Source organism: Melopsittacus undulatus, chromosome 2, assembly GCF_012275295.1.
Source record: "Melopsittacus undulatus isolate bMelUnd1 chromosome 2, bMelUnd1.mat.Z, whole genome shotgun sequence".
NCBI classification, from domain to species: domain Eukaryota; kingdom Metazoa; phylum Chordata; class Aves; order Psittaciformes; family Psittaculidae; genus Melopsittacus; species Melopsittacus undulatus.
Window position 1 is genome coordinate 82,981,969 of NC_047528.1, and position 20,234 is coordinate 83,002,202.

The following is a 20,234-nucleotide window of genomic DNA, read 5'->3' on the forward strand; positions in this document are numbered from 1 at the left end:
TCCTCAAGTGAATGAAATGAGGAAATTCCCACCTCCTCTCTCACTGTATTACCAAAATCATAGACAAACATATGCTGGTTTTGCTGCCTTATTATTATTTTTCATTATATTATTTCTACCACCAAAAGCTAGCTCAAAGATAGCATCATGACACAACTGAGTGGAGTCTGGGTATCAAAACCTACGCATGTTTCTTAGATACGAGACAGGACGTGTGCAATCAACATCTCTGATGGAAACACACACTTCCCAAAGGCCCAGAGAACTGGTGTTTTTTAGCATTACGCCTAGTGGCAAGGAAACCATCAAGTGCTGGACTGGTCAGCAAAGATGAATCTGATCTGAGGCTGCCTTCTGTGACAAGGCAGAAAGTGTGGGGCTGTTAAGTTCCAACAAGCTTAGAGAGCATAAAAATGGGATGTCTGGAACTTAACTAGGGAAGAAAACCCCACCGCAGGGAGAGCTGGTTTTCCAGCCAAACCCAAGTGCTAGCGTTGGCACTCTGCCTGCTAGGAAGGTGGCCAAGGCACCGAGACACTGGCAGTATGGGGTGCAGGGTGCATACCTAAGGCAAGGGTTGCCAGAGAGGAGATGCTTGGTTTATTGCTGAACCTCAGTAAAAAACACTGCACCTTGTATACCATAATTGCGTGCTTTATTGATATACACAGTAAAGCAGTATATAATACAATAGTAAGGCATATATTTGGTGAAATTTGGTATGTTGTGAAAAAATGCAGTAAAACAGAAGTTTATAAAAATAATTAGTAAATGTTACAGTGTTGGTGTTAAAACACAATATATTATGATATCCAAGTAATAAACCAGTACTGAGTAACAATGAAATAACATGCCATACGGTATTTATGTATTCAACTACACTGATTATGTTTTACAGTTTAATACTTTGTCATTATAAGGAATATGAAATAATTCCCATTATGCTTAAAAAAGCAGCGATAAAGCTTTCAACTTCTTAAATATTTGTTGACAGACTCACTCCAAAACTAAGATCTAGAAAGTAAAACAAAACAAAACCCTGATGAAAACAACCGTGCAATCCATTTTTCTTCCATTTTCTTTTGAAGAGAAGGTTTAACATATAAGGGTGGAAAAAAAAAGAAGAAACCCATCTCTTTCTCACATTTCAATTTAAACCTTCTGATAAAAAAGGACCATGAGAAATACTGAGGGTTTCTATTGTAATAAAGTGTTAAAAAAGCTCTTTATTAGGAAAGCAAAGGTTTGGGGGGGGATTGTACTTATATACTTTGTAAATGGTTATCATTGTTAGTATTATTTAAAGGATGAGACCTGGTCACACAATGGACATATGGTGATGATGTAACATTATCTGTACGTAATTGTCAGGAACACCACAAAACCAAAGTGAGGTAGAAATAGCATGACTAGCCATGTTCAATGTTAACTAGCATTCTAAATAAAATCTTTCCCAAGTTTAATTACACTTCATAACGAGAAGAGGTAACAGATTTTTTTACTCTTGCAATATAGAGTCAGATGATGTGTTTCTACATATTCTAAGGTAAAATTAAAAGCTGGTTAAGAGAATGAAGTGGTAAAGCTTTTGCTGACAGCACCTCATACCTGAACCTACCTCTCGTGAGCTGCAGTCAAGCTGGCTAATCTGTTTGCTATCAGTTCCTCTCTTTCTCATGTTGCTGTTAGTTGTGAGGGATTACTTGTAGAGAGAAACGGGGAAGGAGAAAGGACCAGGGCCTTTGTGTTGGTGATAAGAATCTCATGGAGCAGTGTGGCTACCTTTACCTGATTACCATGTGCACACAAAAACAGCAGTAACTCTTCTACAGCCTTTCCTGAAGGATGCTTGCATCATTACAGCTCCCTGGGATTCGCTGCTGTAGCAGGCTGAGACATGTGGAAAGTTCTGGTTTTATTTTCCAGAGGACGGAGGAGCTTCATGCTCATTAACAGCATCAGGAGCTGGACAACCAGTGATGCTCTGTGAATAACCTACTTGTGCTTCGGGTCAGAAGCTGATCCCACAGGGGGTCAGAAGGAACATCTACCTCCCTTCTCTCCTCTGCAGCAAAGGTGATGCCACATGTGAGGGGAGACCTGTGCACAGCTCCTGCTGAAGCAGTAGCAGCCACTGGGGTGCTAGACACCAGGGTCCAAAGGTTTAATCTGGTAAGGCAATTTCTACTTTCCTTTACTAATAGCATTCAGGAATTTAGTCAGCAGAGAAAACGCTGGCACGTAAGATGGTCGTTAAATTCTCTCCTTCTGGGTTGTTTTTTTTTTTCCTAGTTTTTTTTTTTGCATTTTCTGTCATGTAATGTGCTCTTTCATTTAATTATTGCAAACTAGCTGTGTAATTCATGTAATCCTTAATTTTACTGGCAAGAGGCAACATAACTACCTTCACAGGAAGTTCAGGAGCTTCTTTTTTTTAAGCCAGCTCTAGTCAGACAAAACCAATGAGAAATGTAAGTAAATATAAGTTGGGCATTTTGGTGTTGCTGCAGGAAATACAGTTTTTCCTTTTTCTTTTTGCTAGGCAAGGAAAAGAACACAGGACATGAATCTCTCTGATGTAGTTACAGAGCTGAAATGAAACTAAACAAATGCACTGCCTCAGTAATTTTTTTTGTGTGTTTTTTTAAAGGGGGTTTCTATAAACATTTTTATAAAGCACACTTTAGTTTACAATCTTTCATTATAACTGTTATAAATTTTTTTTTAAACAACCCGAAATGCGTTCCATATAAAGAAATGGCAAGTTATTTAGCTATCAAGATTTTACATGTTGTTTTCTTATAATTTTTTGTACAATTGCATAGACGTGTAAAACTTGCCATTGTTAACAAAACAGTAACAGACTTAGGAAACTACTGAAATCTACAGTATAGTACCACTACCCTTCACAAAAATATAGATTTGTTTTCTTGTAAACTCTTACAGTCTAATCCTCTTTGTAGTATGAATATTATAAAAACCATGCGGGATGCCTGAAGTTGCAAAACACATCTTGCTATTCTAACACCTTGTTGTCGGTCATCACTGTCACTAAGGTTTCCATCGCTCTTCCCAAGTCGTCTGCCATGTGGAAAAGGCTTCCTACATTGTGGCCTGAAAAAGAAAGTCAAAGAGGACATTAAAGGAAGACAACACAGCAGTATGTTGGTAGGAATGAATGTTTTACTAGGGAGGCTGAGCACAGATCCGTCACTTTCCAAGCACCACTTGCTGCCATTCCCAGGAATACACTGGAGAACACTCTTTCAAATGTCTCCTGGATGAGTCCAATATTTTGTCCTTAGCAAAAGTTGCTGGTTTTGCAGAACACTTAGCAATACTGGCTTGAACAGCTATGGTAAACTATGCTGATGATAAGATGGTACGTTTGTGTTCCAAGAAACCCCACCCTGTAGTGACGAAACTTCATCGTTAACAAATGTTCACCGAAAGGAAGGATTAAATCCATCAACATCACAGAAAAGTTTCTGACTGGTGGTGCAAGTGTTTGACCATTCAAAGTCTATCAAGGAGAGAAACAGAAACAAGCAGATCAGCAGTAATTAACTAAATCATTAAACCCAAGAGGTCCCAGCAGTATAACTGCACAGATACTACAATGTTGAGGGCTGCAGCTCATTCAATCATTTTAAAAATATTCTTTGCTTTTCAAACAGCAGTTCAGCACAAAGATGCCAGTTATCAAGTATGTACTATACAGTGGTTCACTTTCACATTTTTCCTCACCTGTAAAGAGTAAGGTCCTATCACCACAGCCCATTGTCCTCCTACTTAGAAGTGATAAACAACCACAGACCACAATTCTGGAGCTGAAACCTGTAACAACTTCTCACACTCATATCTGCTGAAAATGTATAAGAAAGGTAGCAGTGCTGATCAGCAGTAAGAAATGCCTTTATCACAATGAAAAACTAAGCAGACTTGAAGGCAGAGAGATTAAATTCCCAAAAGCTGCCATTTTATAGGCCCTTGGCAGATGCCACCTGGTCTCCAGTTGCTGTTCAGAAGGGTGTAGGTCTCCTGCAAGCCCTGTGTCAAGATCTGCAGCCCTCTATGTCTCAAATACCCTCTGGCATCTCAAACACAGAGATGTCATGGTCTGTACAGGTGAACTGAATCTGGAGTCTCCCTACTGGAAAAATATATGACAGATCTAGGAACTCTACAAGATGAGCATCCAAACCAAGGACCAAGTGTTCAAGATTTCTTTCAAGGACAAGGAGGAATGAGCAGACAGTCTAAACAAGCAGAAGGAAATTATACTCCACACAGCACATAATTGTATTACTGAACTCATCACCACAGGCTGATATTGAGGCCAAACACAGAAATGTCTTAAAAAACAAATTAGAAAATAATAACTGAAGAAAGATTTATTTAGATGCAAAGAAGTGCACATGACCTCTTAACTCAAGAAGTTTCCAAGCCGCACATTGCCAGCAACTGAAAGTATGTAACAGGAAAAGTATGACACAATAAAACTACATGTTGCTATGGCCTGAGGGTTTGATTTACTCCCTGAAAATATAGGTTCGGAAAAAAAAATGGGGTTTACAATGCCATCTGCCCACAACTCTGCTTCCCAGGAATGCTTTGCATTACCCTGGATGACAGCCCCTCACCAGTCCTTCTGGAAGGAGCAACCAAATGAATAAAGGACGTGAGTAAAGTATGCAGACACACATTTCGTGCACTCCCTAGCTGTAATGCATTGAAGCCTGACTGTTACTAGTGCCCACCTACAAAGAGAGTGTCGTCCTGATGCAACTGTCTTCTCTAACAACAGGAGTGAACCTTCCCTGTGGAGCAAATCAAACTCACAATCCCCTTCCAAATATTCATAAATTATGGTAGTCATACACTGCTGACATTTCTGCAGAACATAGGACCTCGGAGTAACATTAGTTAATATTCATCAGCATATATGGAATTGAAAAAAAGTGACCTGAGAAATATCCAGAGTATTTTTCTGGAGAACTTTTACATTCAAATACTACTCGACAAGCAGCCTCGATAGAAACCTGTGCTGTGCATGGTAATAATTGCCAGATATCAATACAAAGAAATATTTGGTTCTAATCTGGTGACAGTTTGCTAACTGTACTAATGCACAGTGAAACAGATGCATCAAACTTCAATTTCATCCATATATCATTAGGGTATAGACATCCTATTAGTCATAAGCAAGAACTTCTAATTTGTTCATCAGCACTTCAAGTAACGGTGCCTGCCAAGTTTTGGACAAAACACAGTTTACTTTAAAGTAAATGTATGCTACCACATTTATTTTAGATGTAAGGGATAATCTTTCTTATTGACACCATGCAGGCTGAGATCAATCCAGCAAATTACACCATGGAAAGTGAAAATTCAAAGAAGCTATATGAAAACAAGACCCTATTTTTGATGGGAGATGCTTATGTAAACAGAATTGTAACTGTCACAGGTTTGAGCTACTTCCCTGAAACTCTGACATGGCTCAGGTACATCTGTAGCATGTGCCATCACGGCTTTATTGGAATAACACTGATATAACTGCAGTGACTGCAGCATCCTGCCTCTACAAACCACTTTAAAGCCTAAAGATTTCTTGAAATATTCTTCTGTTTCATCTTCAGCAACCCAGAGATATGAGACAGAGCAGTCAGGAGAGTTGTAACTGGCTAGCTGCTATGGTCTCTTATTCAGGTTTGTGGCAATCTGCTTTTTTCTAGAAGCAATGATGGGACTCCAGGGCTCTTCTGAAGCTCTACCACCACTCATTACCAGCTCAGGAAGAGTGATAGCCCTTCCACGGGGTTAGAGCAAACTGCTAAACCCCATCTTTAGAAAAAAACAGTATTTGTTAATACTGTTTTGTTTTTCAGATACAGAGCTGTAAGGGTAACACAGGCAAGCTGGTTTTATAGAAGGAGGCTAGGTGTAGAAAGAATAACTGCAATCAAAAATGCATAAAAAAGTCTCTCAGAAGTATGCCACAGTAGGTACAAACTGCTAAATTGTTCAGGTAACTAAAAACACAGGTCAAGAAGACCTTCTGCATCCAGGGATCACCAGGTATTCTTTTAATCCATAAACCTTACAGGAAAGTCTGTTAGTCTTTTTTCTCTTCTCTGTTAATTGCTGCCATATTTTTGCAATAATCATGGTTCAAATCTGATCTCTCTCCACAGAAGCTGCACAGAGGAATGCTGGGGTGATTAAGGAGACACAACTCCCTCTACCCCATGCCATCCATGCTACCTCTCTAGCACAGGTCTTAAATTTCCTCTGCAGAAAACCTGAACAATTGTGTATCTCCTCCTGTGCCATCTGAACTTACAGCTCAGAGCATGATAAATATCTGCTGACTGCAGTTTATGTTAATAGCTGAACCGTAAAGTGCAACAGCTTGTTGACAGCAGTCTTTGGGACAATTGTGGGATGGAGGACATGCCAGAAGAGAGGGTAGTGTAACAGGGCTCTAGCCACTCAGCTGGTGAACATATGCCATGATGTACTGATACTGTATGTGCAATGAATGCACCCTTTTCTATAGGGCCTGTTACCTAAATAAGGGCTCAGATGTACTCACTGGTTTTATGTAGCTCTACTTATTCTGTTGAATACTGCTTACTTGCTCGCTCTAAGACTGAAACACAGGACACTGACATTTTTGATTAACAAACAAGTGAGAAAAATACTGTCCTAAAATCACTTGGAAAAATATAAATCATAGCTGTCCACTCATTATTATTCATATCTTTAAAGTAATGCCACCAAAGAAGGCATCAATTCTGTTTTGTTTTGTTTTTTAAAAACATTAAAGCTAAAAAAGTTTTCTCCATGCTTACTTAAGGCATTGAAAGGTTGAGAGAAGCTACTGTATAATGAAAAAACTAGCACACACTTTGAAATACAGCAATAAAGCTCAAAGTAGACATGGACAGTATTAACTTAGACTTATAAAATGGAGAGACTATTAAAACAGGTACATTTGCTTTGGAAGCAGAAGACACCTATTTCTGCAGACACTAACTACATCACTTCTAGTCACATGCAGAGTGATGTGTTTCACATCTGCTGACTTTGCTTTAGAGGCTCTACTGGAATTAAGGCCCTTGGGTGAGGGCGCAGTAACTGAATAACGACCTTATACTACAGCTTGTCAGAGAAATAAACGTAAAGCATTCAGACTTGAAAGAGTGGACAGAAAGTAAATTAATAAACCCGAACACAATGCAGTGCCTTTTTTTGTAGCGGATTTCTAACCCTTCCCTGTCAAAAGAAAAATCCTTCCTGCTGGTAACTTGGATTTTGATTCCCTCATTCATATTGAATAATGCTACAAAATCCATGGGATTACACATGAAAACAATACCTGATGTGAGTAATGGGATCAAAACTTGGCAGGGTGGGTTTAAAACAGCATGATCTGCTTTTGTGCAAATGGACTCATACATAAAGCAAAAACTGTTCTATACCTTAGCTCATACACTTCGTAATCAGATGGAGAACAGCATTTTATATTCAGCTCTGCAAGTTACCTAGCCCCTTCTGGAACCATCAGTGATAACAAGTACAGCTAGAGAGTGGTGAGTGATTCACTGAAGTCAACTTTTTTAGAATTAAACTACTGGAATATGATCAGGCAAGGCATGCACATTTTCCTATCTGTTTATTTATTATTTTTTATTAATTGTATCAAGTATGCCTTCAGCAGTGGAAGCTTTTTCTGAATAATATGCATAAACCTGAATGAGGATACTAGAAATCAACAACCTGCTTTGCTGAGCTGGAGAAAAATTCTCAGGCTGTATAAGCCAAGAAAATATAGGGCTGAAAATTAAATAATTTCCATTAAATTTCTGGAATGGTGCAGTCTGTAAATGACATCCCTAGCATCCTATTTTTGATCCATATGAGACAGGACTTGCCATTTGAGGACAGACTTAACCACACCGAGGATCTTACACCTGGAAGTGGCTGGACCTGTGCCAGTTCCTACAGCCAATGCAGAGAACCACTGTATTTCAAGGCACCACACTGGAACAAATCCTGGCTTACCCAGGGCAGCCTGTCAGTGACTGGGGGTTCACAGCAGCACTGCTAAAAATCCTAGGGCAGTGTGCTTCCATGAGCCCCACTCTCTGCACCAGCAGAAGTTTGCAAATCGAGTTACCCTTCAATTTCTGCCTCATCCACACTGAACATCATCTGTGCAGGAAAGGTCATTTCACAGCTACTTGCAATTGCACTCAGGCAGCCTCTGAATATTTCATCTTTAATAATAATTTTCACTAGGAATGCAGCTTTCAAACCTTGTTTCTGGTTGGTGAGTGAAGAGCAGCTTCACAGAGGAAAAATCAAGGCTCTCTGGAAATACTTTCAAAGGTGCTATGACAACACAGTGCAAAACGTTTTCCTATATTAACAAGCAGTGAAGTATAAATTCTATATTCTATTTTGCAGCAAACCAACCGTGTCCAAAGTGCACAGTGAAAACCATCACCCATTTGCATTGCTCAATACAACACTGTGGAGCTGGTGAATGTTAGTAGCATTCTTCATTCTGCAATAATATACCAGGAAATTAAAACACCTGAATCTCTTATACCTCTCAACTCTCATTGTTTGAAAGAAAAAGAAAAAAAATGTTTAGTAGCTGCAGATGATGGTATATTGGCATATTGATATATTGGCACATGTATGTACATACAGTTGTGAATATGAAAGCAGGACAAGAGACATGGGTCTCCCTGTTCTGCTTACATAGAAGAGCAACAGAACACAAGTCAAAGATGCAGCATAGCTGCTTACCACATTTATCATACAGAGGCTTAATTTTAATGTACTGTTTTCTCCTCCCCATTCCTGAGTTTCCACCTCTGGGAGGATGTAGAAAAATGCAGATCACTGAGCTGCCACTGTCTCCACTGAAAGTTGAGAGGTATGCTACTGTTAGAGGACGCATGGGGAATGCACTTGGCAAATACCAAACCCAAAGCAAAAGAAAATCACCCCCACCCTTCACCAAACCCAAGCAAATCCGTGCTGCTGTCACACTCATGCTGGACACAGAAAGCAAGCTGTAACAAACAGAAGCCATGGCAGTGAGCCTGCATCTCACTAACCTCTCTCACTGGCTTTCCAGGGGCATTTCCTCCTTTAGGAACAGAGAGAGGAAGTGGAAGAAATATCAGAAAAGAAAGGGAAAAAAACCACATGTGAATATATATTTTACACTGTAAGAGACATTTCTATTTCAACTTAGGAATTTAATATAACATAACTGCATTTCTGCTTTACACGAAGACTGAAAGTGTACGGAAATCAAGTAATGATTCTGACGTGATTTATTCAAGCACAATTCTGTAATCTGTGACTTGGTTTTAACATAGCAAAACCCCTTGAGAAAACTACTAAAACCAACTTACAGGCCTTTCAGCTGAGGATAAGGGTAGCAGAGAAGACCTAAATATACTTTCTGAGCATCCACATTTCCTCAACTTGAGTACTTCTACCGATCAGTGCCAAAATAATGTTTCTCCAATGTCAAATAATTCATCCACGCACCTGAAGTTTTATTATGGCCTACATACATATATACAGGTATACAACTACACATATGCATACACACATTTTCCACCTAGAGCTGCACACTGGGAACATAACATGTTCACATTAAAGATAAATACATTCCATAAGATGTTTCCAACAAGCTGATCTGCAAGCACTGTAAAACTGGAGAACAGAAGGAAAAAGGGAGAAAAAAAATTAAGTAAAGGGGAAAAAAGGGAAAGTACCTCATCACTTTCAATTTGCACTGCTAAAATGGAGGAGTCCTTAATGGGCTGAGCTGAAAAGATGTTCCTAAGGAGCCTTCACAGAAGCCAAACTTGAATCATACCGATTCTTCCCAAACACTTATAGCATATTTGTTTTTAACAAAAGGAAGCCAGGTGTCAATCAACAGCAGAGAAACCTCTTCCTTTCCCTCCACATCCACAGCAGGCAATAAAATGCTCACTGTCTCCAGAAGCAGCATTCCACTGCCACTGGCACATTACTGCCAGGACCAGCACTGCTCAACTTGCAGTCTTCAGCGAAAAAGTTACTGATCAAGAAAGAGGATGCTCTTTGCCACAGAGTTGTTGTAAGTCATGTAATTGTAAATGAAGTATGGGACAATGTGGAGAGATACAGACACAAACAGTAGAACACATGGTCAGTAACCTAATTGCTGTTGAGTTTTTTTCTAGGTATGGCAGCCTGCAGGAGAAAGGAAGGAAGACAATAAATAGCTTTGCAGGTATTTTACAAGGAGCAGAACAAGGATCAGCATCACAGCAAAACTGAGCAGGGGCGGTAAAGGAGAGGAGGACAGGGCGGTGGAAGTGAATGGCATCACTGACCACCGCAGGTCACAGCTGCTGCTCAGCTGCAAACTCTAGGCAATGGAAACAGCGGGGGCAGCCTCTGAAGGGCCTGGACAGCAAAGGTTATGATTTATTGAACAGAGGAAGTTTTATGCCCTTCCTTTCCCTCTTGCTCTCCACAGTAGTATGCTTACTATTAGAAATGATCATGGAATCATAGAATGGTTAGGGTTGGAAGGGACTTTAAAGATCACATGGGCAGGGACACCTTCATCTAGACCAGGTTGCTCATAGCCCCAACCATCCTGGATTTGAACACTGCCAGGGATGGGGCATAACAGGTTTACAGTCATGCTTTGCAGGTGTTTTTTTATTCTGCTAAGGGGAACCTTGATTCAGGTTGTCTATACCACACGTGCTACTGGTGCACAGAGGTACCAGGGTGAGCTTGATGGCCCATAGAGGTGCCACTTCAGTTCTAAGAACTTCACTTTGCAGGCCTGCCTAACTCTCTTGGATTTATATAAGCACTTACACAGCCCATGACCTCCTCTGGTGATTGATAAGGAGCCATGAATTCCCTAAAAAACACCTCCCAGGAGGCAAGATGAGAAGCTGTCACAAATATAAATCATGTAACAGAAACGCCTTGAAAATGAAGATATAAAATCCATTGCACCCTTTGGTCTTCTGAGGTACAGCCCTAGAGTTTAGGTGAGTCGGTGGTCTAGCTAAGGCCTCCAGAAACTGCAGCATGATATAGTGAGGTGCTCAAGATGATGTCCTGGGGCACAAATGATATACAGTGGAGGACAGTTCATTTTCGGTCAAGAGGAGAGAAGGAACTGCCTACACGCAAAATATTGGATCATTTTGGAGATCTTAAAAAATGCCTACCTGTCTCCACAAGCACCTAAGATTGCAGCTACACTGTATCTAATTTAAATATCTGTGATAGAGACTGGATTCTATTTGAAAATGAATGTATTTAAAGGTAACTGGGATAGCTCTGCACTACACAAAACAGCTGGTGAGAAAAGTCTGGGGTAATTAGCCCTAGAAATTGTTAACTGCAACAAACAGTAGCACTACTACATAAGCTGATTTCTTTTAGAGGGAGATTAAAAAGGGTTTAATGGATTTTACTTTATTTTCTTCTTTGCATGTGAATGAATGTGTGTCTCTTAAGTTTTATGGCAAGGAGTATGGTTTCACATAAATTGTAGAGGAAGAAGATTGTCTGTATTGCCATGGTTCTGAAAATTTGTATTCTATAAGGCATCAAAATACTGATACACAATCCACAGGTGTTTATCTATTATTACTGCTCAAATCAGGATTTCCTGCCCTTACAAAATAGCAGTCTTTCTTTTTTGTTTTGGAAATCTACATGACATTGTATCACAGACAAAGGTACACAGGGTGTGATCGAATCAAACCTGAAATCAGATGTATTAATAGAAATTTCATCTATGCAGATTAATAGAACCACAGAACGGTTCGGGTTGGAAGGGACCTTAAAGATCATCTAGTTCCAACCCATCTGCCAGGAGCAGGGGCAGCTTCCATCAGACCAGGTTGCTCAAAGCCCCATGCAACCTGGCCTTGAACACTTCGAGCAATAGGGCATCCAAACTTCTTTGGGCTGTAATTTCATAGCACAAGTCAACAACTGTATCAAGCAATACTATGTTAAATAATAACGGTGAGTACTGATCCCTCTCCAAGTGTTTCCATGTTATGTCATGGCCTCTCAACTCTTCTGAGCCATTGTGGTCACATTTCTAATCACTGCTTATCTCCCCCTTCCTTATTATCCACCATCAAGGCCCTGCATTGAAGGCCTGGGAAGTTCTCTCATCAACTTTAGTTAGCTCAGGAACTTCTGTCCCTAAATTCCTCTCTGAGCTTCATTCATAGCAAGCATTTGCCACAAATCAGTAACTGCAAAGCACAGGGTGGTCTGACATGAAATCTACCTGAAGCAGTGCAACTTGTTTGTTCTCAGTGCTGCAGAAGAGATGAATCTGGCTTTAAAACATACTGGCCTGTCAATCTTACTTTCTAACTGGGAACCAATTCCCTGGAGATTTAGAAGCTTGGGTACAAATACAGCGTGAAAATGTTTTCCTCTGTGGCCCATTATCAAGCAGGGTCAAATAAACCACTGAGGTGGTATTTAATGGTAGATTAGCACTAAATGTCAGACCTCTGGCTTTGACATCTGTTTTGAGTTAGCACAGCAGCTGTTTGAAGCAGCTGCAGCAGTTGTGAATTTGCTGGGAGCAGCAAAGTAAAAGAGGTCTGGATGGGAAGCCTTGCAGATTAAAAGGAAAGAAAAATTCCTTAAGGACAACAATCATCAGGTATTCAGCAGAATTTCCCTTTCCAGAAATGAAACGGCTTTTAGCACCAGCAGTCAGCTGTGCAAAGAACACGGACATCCTATGCTCCTTATACCAAGAACTGTCAAAAGGTTAAACTGAGAAACCCTATCAAAGGTATATAGTCACACAAGTTATTGCATCAGAGATGTGGTTGTGAAGGTCTATAACATTATTCATTTAACATGTGCTTCTCTAAAATGCATTCAAAATGATGCTGTGAAGCCTTGATGTCCTTTTAAAAACAACTCTATGTAGGAAAAGCTGGGAAAATATCATAATCAAACCAAATCTATCTCCAGGTAAGTGGCAATTAATTACTACTACACTTTACTGCTTTGTTTCCGAAGTCCAAAATAAGAGCTACTACTTGCTTTAGAAAATTATTTCCCAAACTGAGCAAATCTTACTCTTCAGATACTATTGCTGGTATTTAAACTCAATAGTTTTGTTTTTAATTTGTGTCATGTGATGTTCAACTATGCATCTGAGCATCCAAGCACCAAAATCAGTCCTTTACTGTCTTCGCTTCTTATTCAGCTCTAAACTTTCCCCAGAAACCAAAGACTTCAGAGTCTAGTTTGCTCTTGTCATACCATTCTGCACAACTGTCGCTAATCTAAGATCAATAGAATACCCAGAATCATGTCCCTGATTCAAAAGGCCTATAATTTCCTATGCTGTGATATGCTGGAGCTGGACATTTAACTTGAAATTTGGCATGCTTATGTTTACAGGCCACAAAGGAAACCTACATTTAATGTTCTGCCAGTAACTTCCCAGGCCTTTTAATATAGAATCATAGAATAGTTAGGGTTGGAAAGGACCTTAAGATCATCTAGTTCCAATCCCCCTGCCATGGGCAGGGACACCTCACACTAAACCGTATCACCCAAGGCTTCATCCAACCTGGCCTTGAACACTGCCAAAGATGGAGCATTCACAACCTCCCTGGGCAACCCATCCCAGTACCTCACCGATATATCCCTAGATTTCCTCAATCGATTCCATGTGTAAATTTCAGGTTATTTTCCCTTCCTGGATTTCATTTTGTTATTCTCTGTTTCAGTCTAGGCAGGTTTTGACAAGTGCCCTCTGTCCTCTGCAGCTCTTCTGGAACTGCATGGTCTATGAATATCATAGCAGATTTTTTCTACAATATTAGTATAGAAATAAACAAATCTACTTCTAGTATTGGTCAATCTTTGGCATTTAATCCACCTTCCTTCTAGCTTTAATTTCTAAAGCTATATACATCACATGTGGTGCCACCTTATCCAAGTACTTGTTATTCACCTTTTAAATATTTCATATGCTCCTGTATCAACAACACACTTCTTAATGCCAGACTGAGATGACTGAGTTTTCTTGCATCTGACAATTTTTTAACTCTTTTTAGTAAGAATTAATGTAAGAAAATGTATTCTTTACAGCTCTGTTGCCATCACTTGTTTGGGCTTATTGTTCTGTTTTCTGAATAACTACAAATAGCTTCAGATTCAATGCAACCTATAATGCAAAGAAATAAAACATTACTAGTACCATGTCTGAGTCCTTACACTATACCCTCTTCAGCTGCTTTGCCAAACTGCTTTTTCTTTTCCAATTACACTTTGATCTTTTATTATAGATTGGAAACCCAAGATACTGATTTGTATCTTTCAGCAGCAAAAAGGCCTCTGATTCAGTGGTTTGTTCAGACCAGTCAACCCTGCTTTCTTTTCTCCTTCCTGCAGTCGTATCCCTGACACCAGTGGAATCTGACTGACTGACCACAGCATCCTTCATCTCACAGTGATGGTCTACATGAGGCTGTGGCAGTGGATGTAAGCTTTGTTTATGTGGGTATCAGTTGAATATAATTTAAACTTTAAAACTGGAGTAGAAAAAAATTCCAGTAACTGAAGTTTGCATGAGATCTCAGCAAAACTGACAATGTCAGTAGCCTTCTATATCAGCCAGTGAATGGAAATCCATTTGCTCTGGTTGTAAGACAAACTATTTCTCACAGAAGGCCTGAACATGCCTGTTCCTCAACCAAAAGCAACTCTACAAACCTGGCATTCATGCAAATGCACCAAAAGATATGTGAAGAAGAAACAAACCTCATCAAGGTCCTAATCTCCTTAGTCAAAACGAGGTACAATTTATGCAAAAGTGAATATTCTTTCTCCCAGCTGGACTAATCTTTTTGTGTAGCCAGTGGGAAAGGAAGAGACAGATTTTGGCTCAGCCTAACATGCCTTGGTCAGGCCCAGAAGAAAAGTCCTGTGGGAAGCTTTACTGCCTGGTGGCCTGTGCCTGCTTCTGGCTTCTGCATCAGAAGCTTCTCTCAAGTCTTGGATGAGGAGGATAGAAGACAACACATGTCAAACAAAGACAGTGCCTCCTCCTCACTCACAGCCCTCCATGCAGCTGAAGACCATTTTTGTCCTCTAAGGCTGCTAGTCAGGCATGACAGTATACAGGCTGCAATCTCTTTCAGGGATGCTTGTGATCGCACACTACTCTTTTAGCATGGTTACTGAATGGAGAAACAAAATAAGGCAATACATTCTTTCTCTGTATTTTAAATGACTATATTTTTTTGATCACCAGAATGACAATGTGAAATTATAGCTTAATTTACGGAATTAAAATATTAACCGATGTATGTAGTATTTCAAATACCTCATTAAGTGTTATTTCATAAATTGCTCCTATTTTACTTAAAACTAAGCTCGTTTTTTAAAAAAAGAAACTGTCAGTGTCATCATGATTATGAATTAGATACCATATTTGGTGAATTTTTTAGCACATGTATCTACATCTAGACACATGCGATTATGCAAGATCACCTTAATACAACATATTTACAGATATGATGGTCACTGATAAAAAAGCACTGTCTGTTGCAACCCGGTGTACACACTTGTGTACACTCTTGTACAACCTTGCGTACACTTCAAAAATAAGTCGGTTTTCATCTATATACTAATGTATGAAAGATTTTACATCTCTTGTCTCTGATAACAAATATCTAGGCAAATACAACTTTTTAATGTAATGCTGAGGTGGAGATGAATGTAGTTAAGAATATACTGTATCATATTTTCTTCAGTAACATCTTTCTAAATGATCCTATCTTTTGGTCTGTAGCATGGGATCTTATGCAGTTTATACTGCCTTCTTCTTTCTCACTCACAGATGGTGCCTGGTGAGAGCTGAGCTTGCTTTGAGATCAAAGGATGAAGAACACTTCACTGAAAGTCTAGTGTAATGGTTAACACATTTATCTATTAAAGAAGAACCACTGGGTGATGTGTGACAGTGGTAAAGTCTCTGCAGCTACTGAAATCCACCTAACAGGTGTCAACAGACACTGGGAATTTCTTCTGCCAAGAGAAGAGCCTTCTTTCACAGCAACAGGTAGTATCCCAAAGTTACCCCCTCCTGCTAAGCATCTAAACCATTTTTCCTGAGCAGAATATTTCCTCTGGGCTCAGAAAAGACCTTCTTAAATGAAAAAAGGTTGAACAAATAAAACCCCGTAATACAAATGCTTATCTTTGGCAAACAACAGGAATGAGCGAAATGGAAACACTGAAGGAAATGCTGTATATGTAGGACAACTGCAGCCTATACTGCACAAACAAGCAGCCCAATTGTTTTAACTCTATCACTTTGAACTATGACTCTAGAGTGCTACAAGGTCTACAAGGTCAGGTCTCTGACTCAGAACTTTAATATTATTTCAAACACCATTCTTCTTGGAGAAAGGTAAAAACAGAAGAAAAATGTGCAAAGACATGCATTAAAAATAAATCATCGAGGAGGCTAACTGAAAAGGAGAAAAGCTGTGAGAAAATGAACATGGCAAAAAGGAAGAGAAGAAAATTTTCAGGAAAAAAGAATCTCAGACAGACATTGTTTCATTCATGTATCTAGCAAGGGCTACCTGTGGAGGTAGCTTAAGGTAAAGGAGAAGCAGGCTGCTTCTCACTCTAAACCATGTTTTTCTACAGCTATTGTTAAAAATGAAGAACAGCAAGAAAACTGCAACCTACACACAACCCCCTGAAGAGATCAAGGAACAGAAAGCACTTTTATCTTCTTCCCTCTCATCTGCCACAGGCAGCAGTGCTCACCTCTGGAGCTGGGAAAGGAGTTGTTCAGCTGCTCCATCACTTCCTCCAAACCTGTGCTTGTGTCCTGGGGAGGGCTGAGCAACTCATCCTCACCTGGAAAGCAAATCCACACCACTGTATAAGAGCCTCTGTAACACCATTTGCTAACAGCTTGCTGCTGCATATGTCCTTCATGAAGCTAAGGCTGTTCACTTGAACACATTTTCTGCTTAGAATGCAGTCAAAATTTTAAAGGTGGATTTTGTTGACTATTTTGTTTCTTTTTAAGGATCTAAGTGAAATTAAACAATGTATTTTAAACAATTAGCACTGACTTTTAATTTGTAAAAGGGGATTTAAGAAAGAATTCACTCTAGTAAAAGAAGTGGGGTAAAATGTCTGCTAGGAACATTTTGTTTCATAAATGACACTCGTTTCAGCTTCTCTTATTCTATTAATGGAAAAAAGAAATTGCTGTTGCGAGTGCTGTTATTGAGCGGCTTTCTAATAGGGCTGGATTCATGTTAGCACTGCTTTGCCTAAGCTTCGTAAATCAGTAGAAACCCAGATTCTCATCTGCATCAGTATTAATATTTCTGACAGTTTAATTGCATCAGATTGGTGCTCCAAGAACATTCAATTGTACTGTAAAATGGTTTAGCGGCAGTTTAATAAAGCGAAATACATTTCTCCCACTGAATAATTTCTATAACCTGATTATAGGGCACCAGCTTAATGGGAAATTCAATACATTTTATTTTTACTGGGGTTTTTTTTGTCATAGTTTCAGATAACTAAAATCCATATGTTGATTTTACTGTAGACCCTAGCCTCCAATACAAATAAAATATCTGAAGATAGAATACATGTAAAGGGTATAATTTGAGTGAATTTCTCCTTTTTTACTAGTTTTCTTTTATTCCTAATAAAACACAAAAGCAATTTTTCCTTCTGTAATAACCATGTGAGGTACATCTTCATTTTGAAAACGACATTCTAGCATGTCTTGCCCTACTAAACTTGAGTGACAAATTGCCTGATTTTCTTTTAGCATTTACATTCTTTAAACATTGAGGTGCTCAATGCTAGCAGAAAGCCTACTGAAAGAGATGATAAAGGAACGCTTTAGGACTGCATACACTTCCTACTTAGGCTTAGCATCAGCCTCATGTTAGGAGTAGTTTCACAAGAATTATTACTGACCAAGAGTAATTTTTTTTCCCACTCCAGTACAAAAAGTGGGGTGAAGTTTCTCCAAGAAGCTCTGAATTCATGTAAGTGATGGTCTTCATATCAGCGTCTTTTGTTCTATCATAAATGATCCAAAAATAGCTGCTGAGACTGCTTTCAGCTTTTGAGTGGTGCTGGATTCACACAAGTCAACCCCCACCATGAGTTACTTTCGCATCAAGAGTTACACTAATAAAGGTGCCTTAGCAGAAGTAATGTCCTTCCAGCCTCGGCTGGGTGTTAAGATGGAGACCCAAAAGTGAGATCTTGCTACTTCTACCCAGGCTGAGGACCTTTATCAGAATGCCTGCAGGAAGCCACCTGGCCCTAAAGATTGAAAGAAGAGGGCCGTGGTTCTGCTGTCCTGCTCAAGAAGAACTGAGGACACTGATTTCCAAATGTTCTGGTAAGCAATAACACAACGTGAACTGTGACGACCCTTAACACTGCTGTATCCTTTATTTAAAATGCATAATTTTTATTTTTTTCTCATATGGATGATTTTTCAGAGCATTTTTTTTTTGTACATGAGAAAATAAGGTGTCAGCTGAGCAATCCGACAAATGTAAAGACACCTTCAGACCTCAACTACCTCTCTTTATCTAAAAGAGTCTTCCCCATTTGTGTTTCTACAAAAGACTTGGAGAAATGGGGGGCTCAAATATTCTGGTGGTACCTGAACAAATTACAGTTCAGGAACAGCCTCTTGTTCTTCACATGCCCCAGAGAACCTCCTCTGCTGCATAACTGAGGGAGAAATGCCAAAGTTCAGGACTTTTCCATTAGGACTCTGTGAGAAGAAAAGCAGAACCTTTCCACATGCCCAGTTGTATTTCAGATTATCAAGGGATAAGCTTTTCTCTTTGTAAATTAGGATGTGAGTGGGTTACTGCTTTTACCAAATGGCTGGACAACACTGCTGTTCGAAAACCTGTCACAGTAATCTCTCCTTGAGAAAGCAGAGAGACAGAGAAGCACAGTGGGTCTACATTCAAAGAAAACCTTCTAAGATATCCTCTCAAAAAGAAAAATATATAAAAGCTACCACTACATTACCTGATTGCCTGAGAGACATAGAGATCCTCAGTATTTCTGTGGAAATTATGACTCCCTCATTATCGGGTACATGCTTGCTGCATGGGAACATTGATTACAACACCGCTCTAGTTCCTTCACAATTCAAGAATATTTTCAGTCACGCTTCAGAAAATTCTCAGACTAGCAAGTAAAGCTTTCTAGTGTGAAAGGAGACTTGACAAACTGAATTACTTGTGGTTTGTTAGCTCAGTTAGCAATTCTTTTTATAAGCTCTACTCCATGCTCCCAACAGCATTGCTTTGCTGACTCTCAACACAATCATACTGATAATAATTCAACAATTTACTGTCCTTCTGCATATTGGCACAATGAAAGAAGCCCATGTTATGTCTAAATTTTAGAAAGTTTTAGCAGTTTATATGATTGTATGCAGTCTAATTAATTCTAGCCTCACAAGTTAAATGGGAATAATTTTATATTGAGTCAAATGAAACAAAATACATTATTATATTTTGTCGTAATAAAGTATAAAATACAAAACTACAGGACTTCTAATAAGATAACTGGAAACTAGTGTCTTCCTGTCTTTTCTTGTGTGTTTTGATTAATTTATTTTATGAGATAAAATTAATGACATTTCTTCAGAAAGCTGATGCAAATTACTCTGATACATGATGTCTACTCTGTGTATGCCATACATAGCAAAATATTTACTCCCAGCCATACTGTTAAAGAAAGATGAAAATGAAATTGTTGTTACCTGTGATTGTTCTCTCACCCCAGGATTTAACTTAAGCATTCCTAAAGGTACAATTCATTTCACTTTTTTTTTTTTGCTGTAGGGTGTACAGAACCCATCTTGTTTGATAGTGGCACAGGCGGATATTACTGCCTATGCTCAGGATGAAAGAAAAAGGCTACGAACAAGCTGCATCTCCCACCACGATGGAACTTCAGACACAGCAGCGTGTCCCCTCCCATTCAATTTCTCACTGTCACTGACTCTCTCACTAACCACAGCAAAGCTTTCACGTAAGTCTCTCACTCTCCCCCAAAACCTCTCTCCAATATACACTAAGCAATTTTCTGTGCATGAA

General features: G+C 39.3%; 1 protein-coding gene and 1 long non-coding RNA gene across 11 annotated transcripts in view; one reads left to right on the plus strand and one right to left on the minus strand.

The window, feature by feature from the left end:
* Positions 1-638: 638 nt before the first annotated feature.
* Positions 639-20,234, minus strand: part of DMD (dystrophin) — a 1,017,291-nt gene continuing 997,695 nt past the window's right edge. For 6 of the 10 annotated variants that reach the window (XM_034074487.1, XM_034074488.1, XM_034074490.1 and 3 more), the window contains 2 exons: positions 16,891-16,983; positions 2,540-3,114 (listed from right to left, as the gene is read on the minus strand). In XM_034074487.1, the coding sequence (XP_033930378.1) occupies positions 3,017-3,114; positions 16,891-16,983 (191 nt within the window). In that variant the 3' untranslated portion in view covers positions 2,540-3,016. Of the gene's footprint in view, positions 3,115-9,134; positions 9,167-16,890; positions 16,984-20,234 lie in introns of all 10 variants that reach the window. The other 4 variants (XM_034074486.1, XM_034074494.1, XM_034074493.1 and 1 more) reach the window with 2 other exon arrangements.
* Positions 14,517-17,123, plus strand: LOC117438976 (uncharacterized). The gene is made up of 3 exons (XR_004551119.1): positions 14,517-14,604; positions 15,950-16,171; positions 16,768-17,123. It is a non-coding gene; the product is annotated as an uncharacterized lncRNA (long non-coding RNA).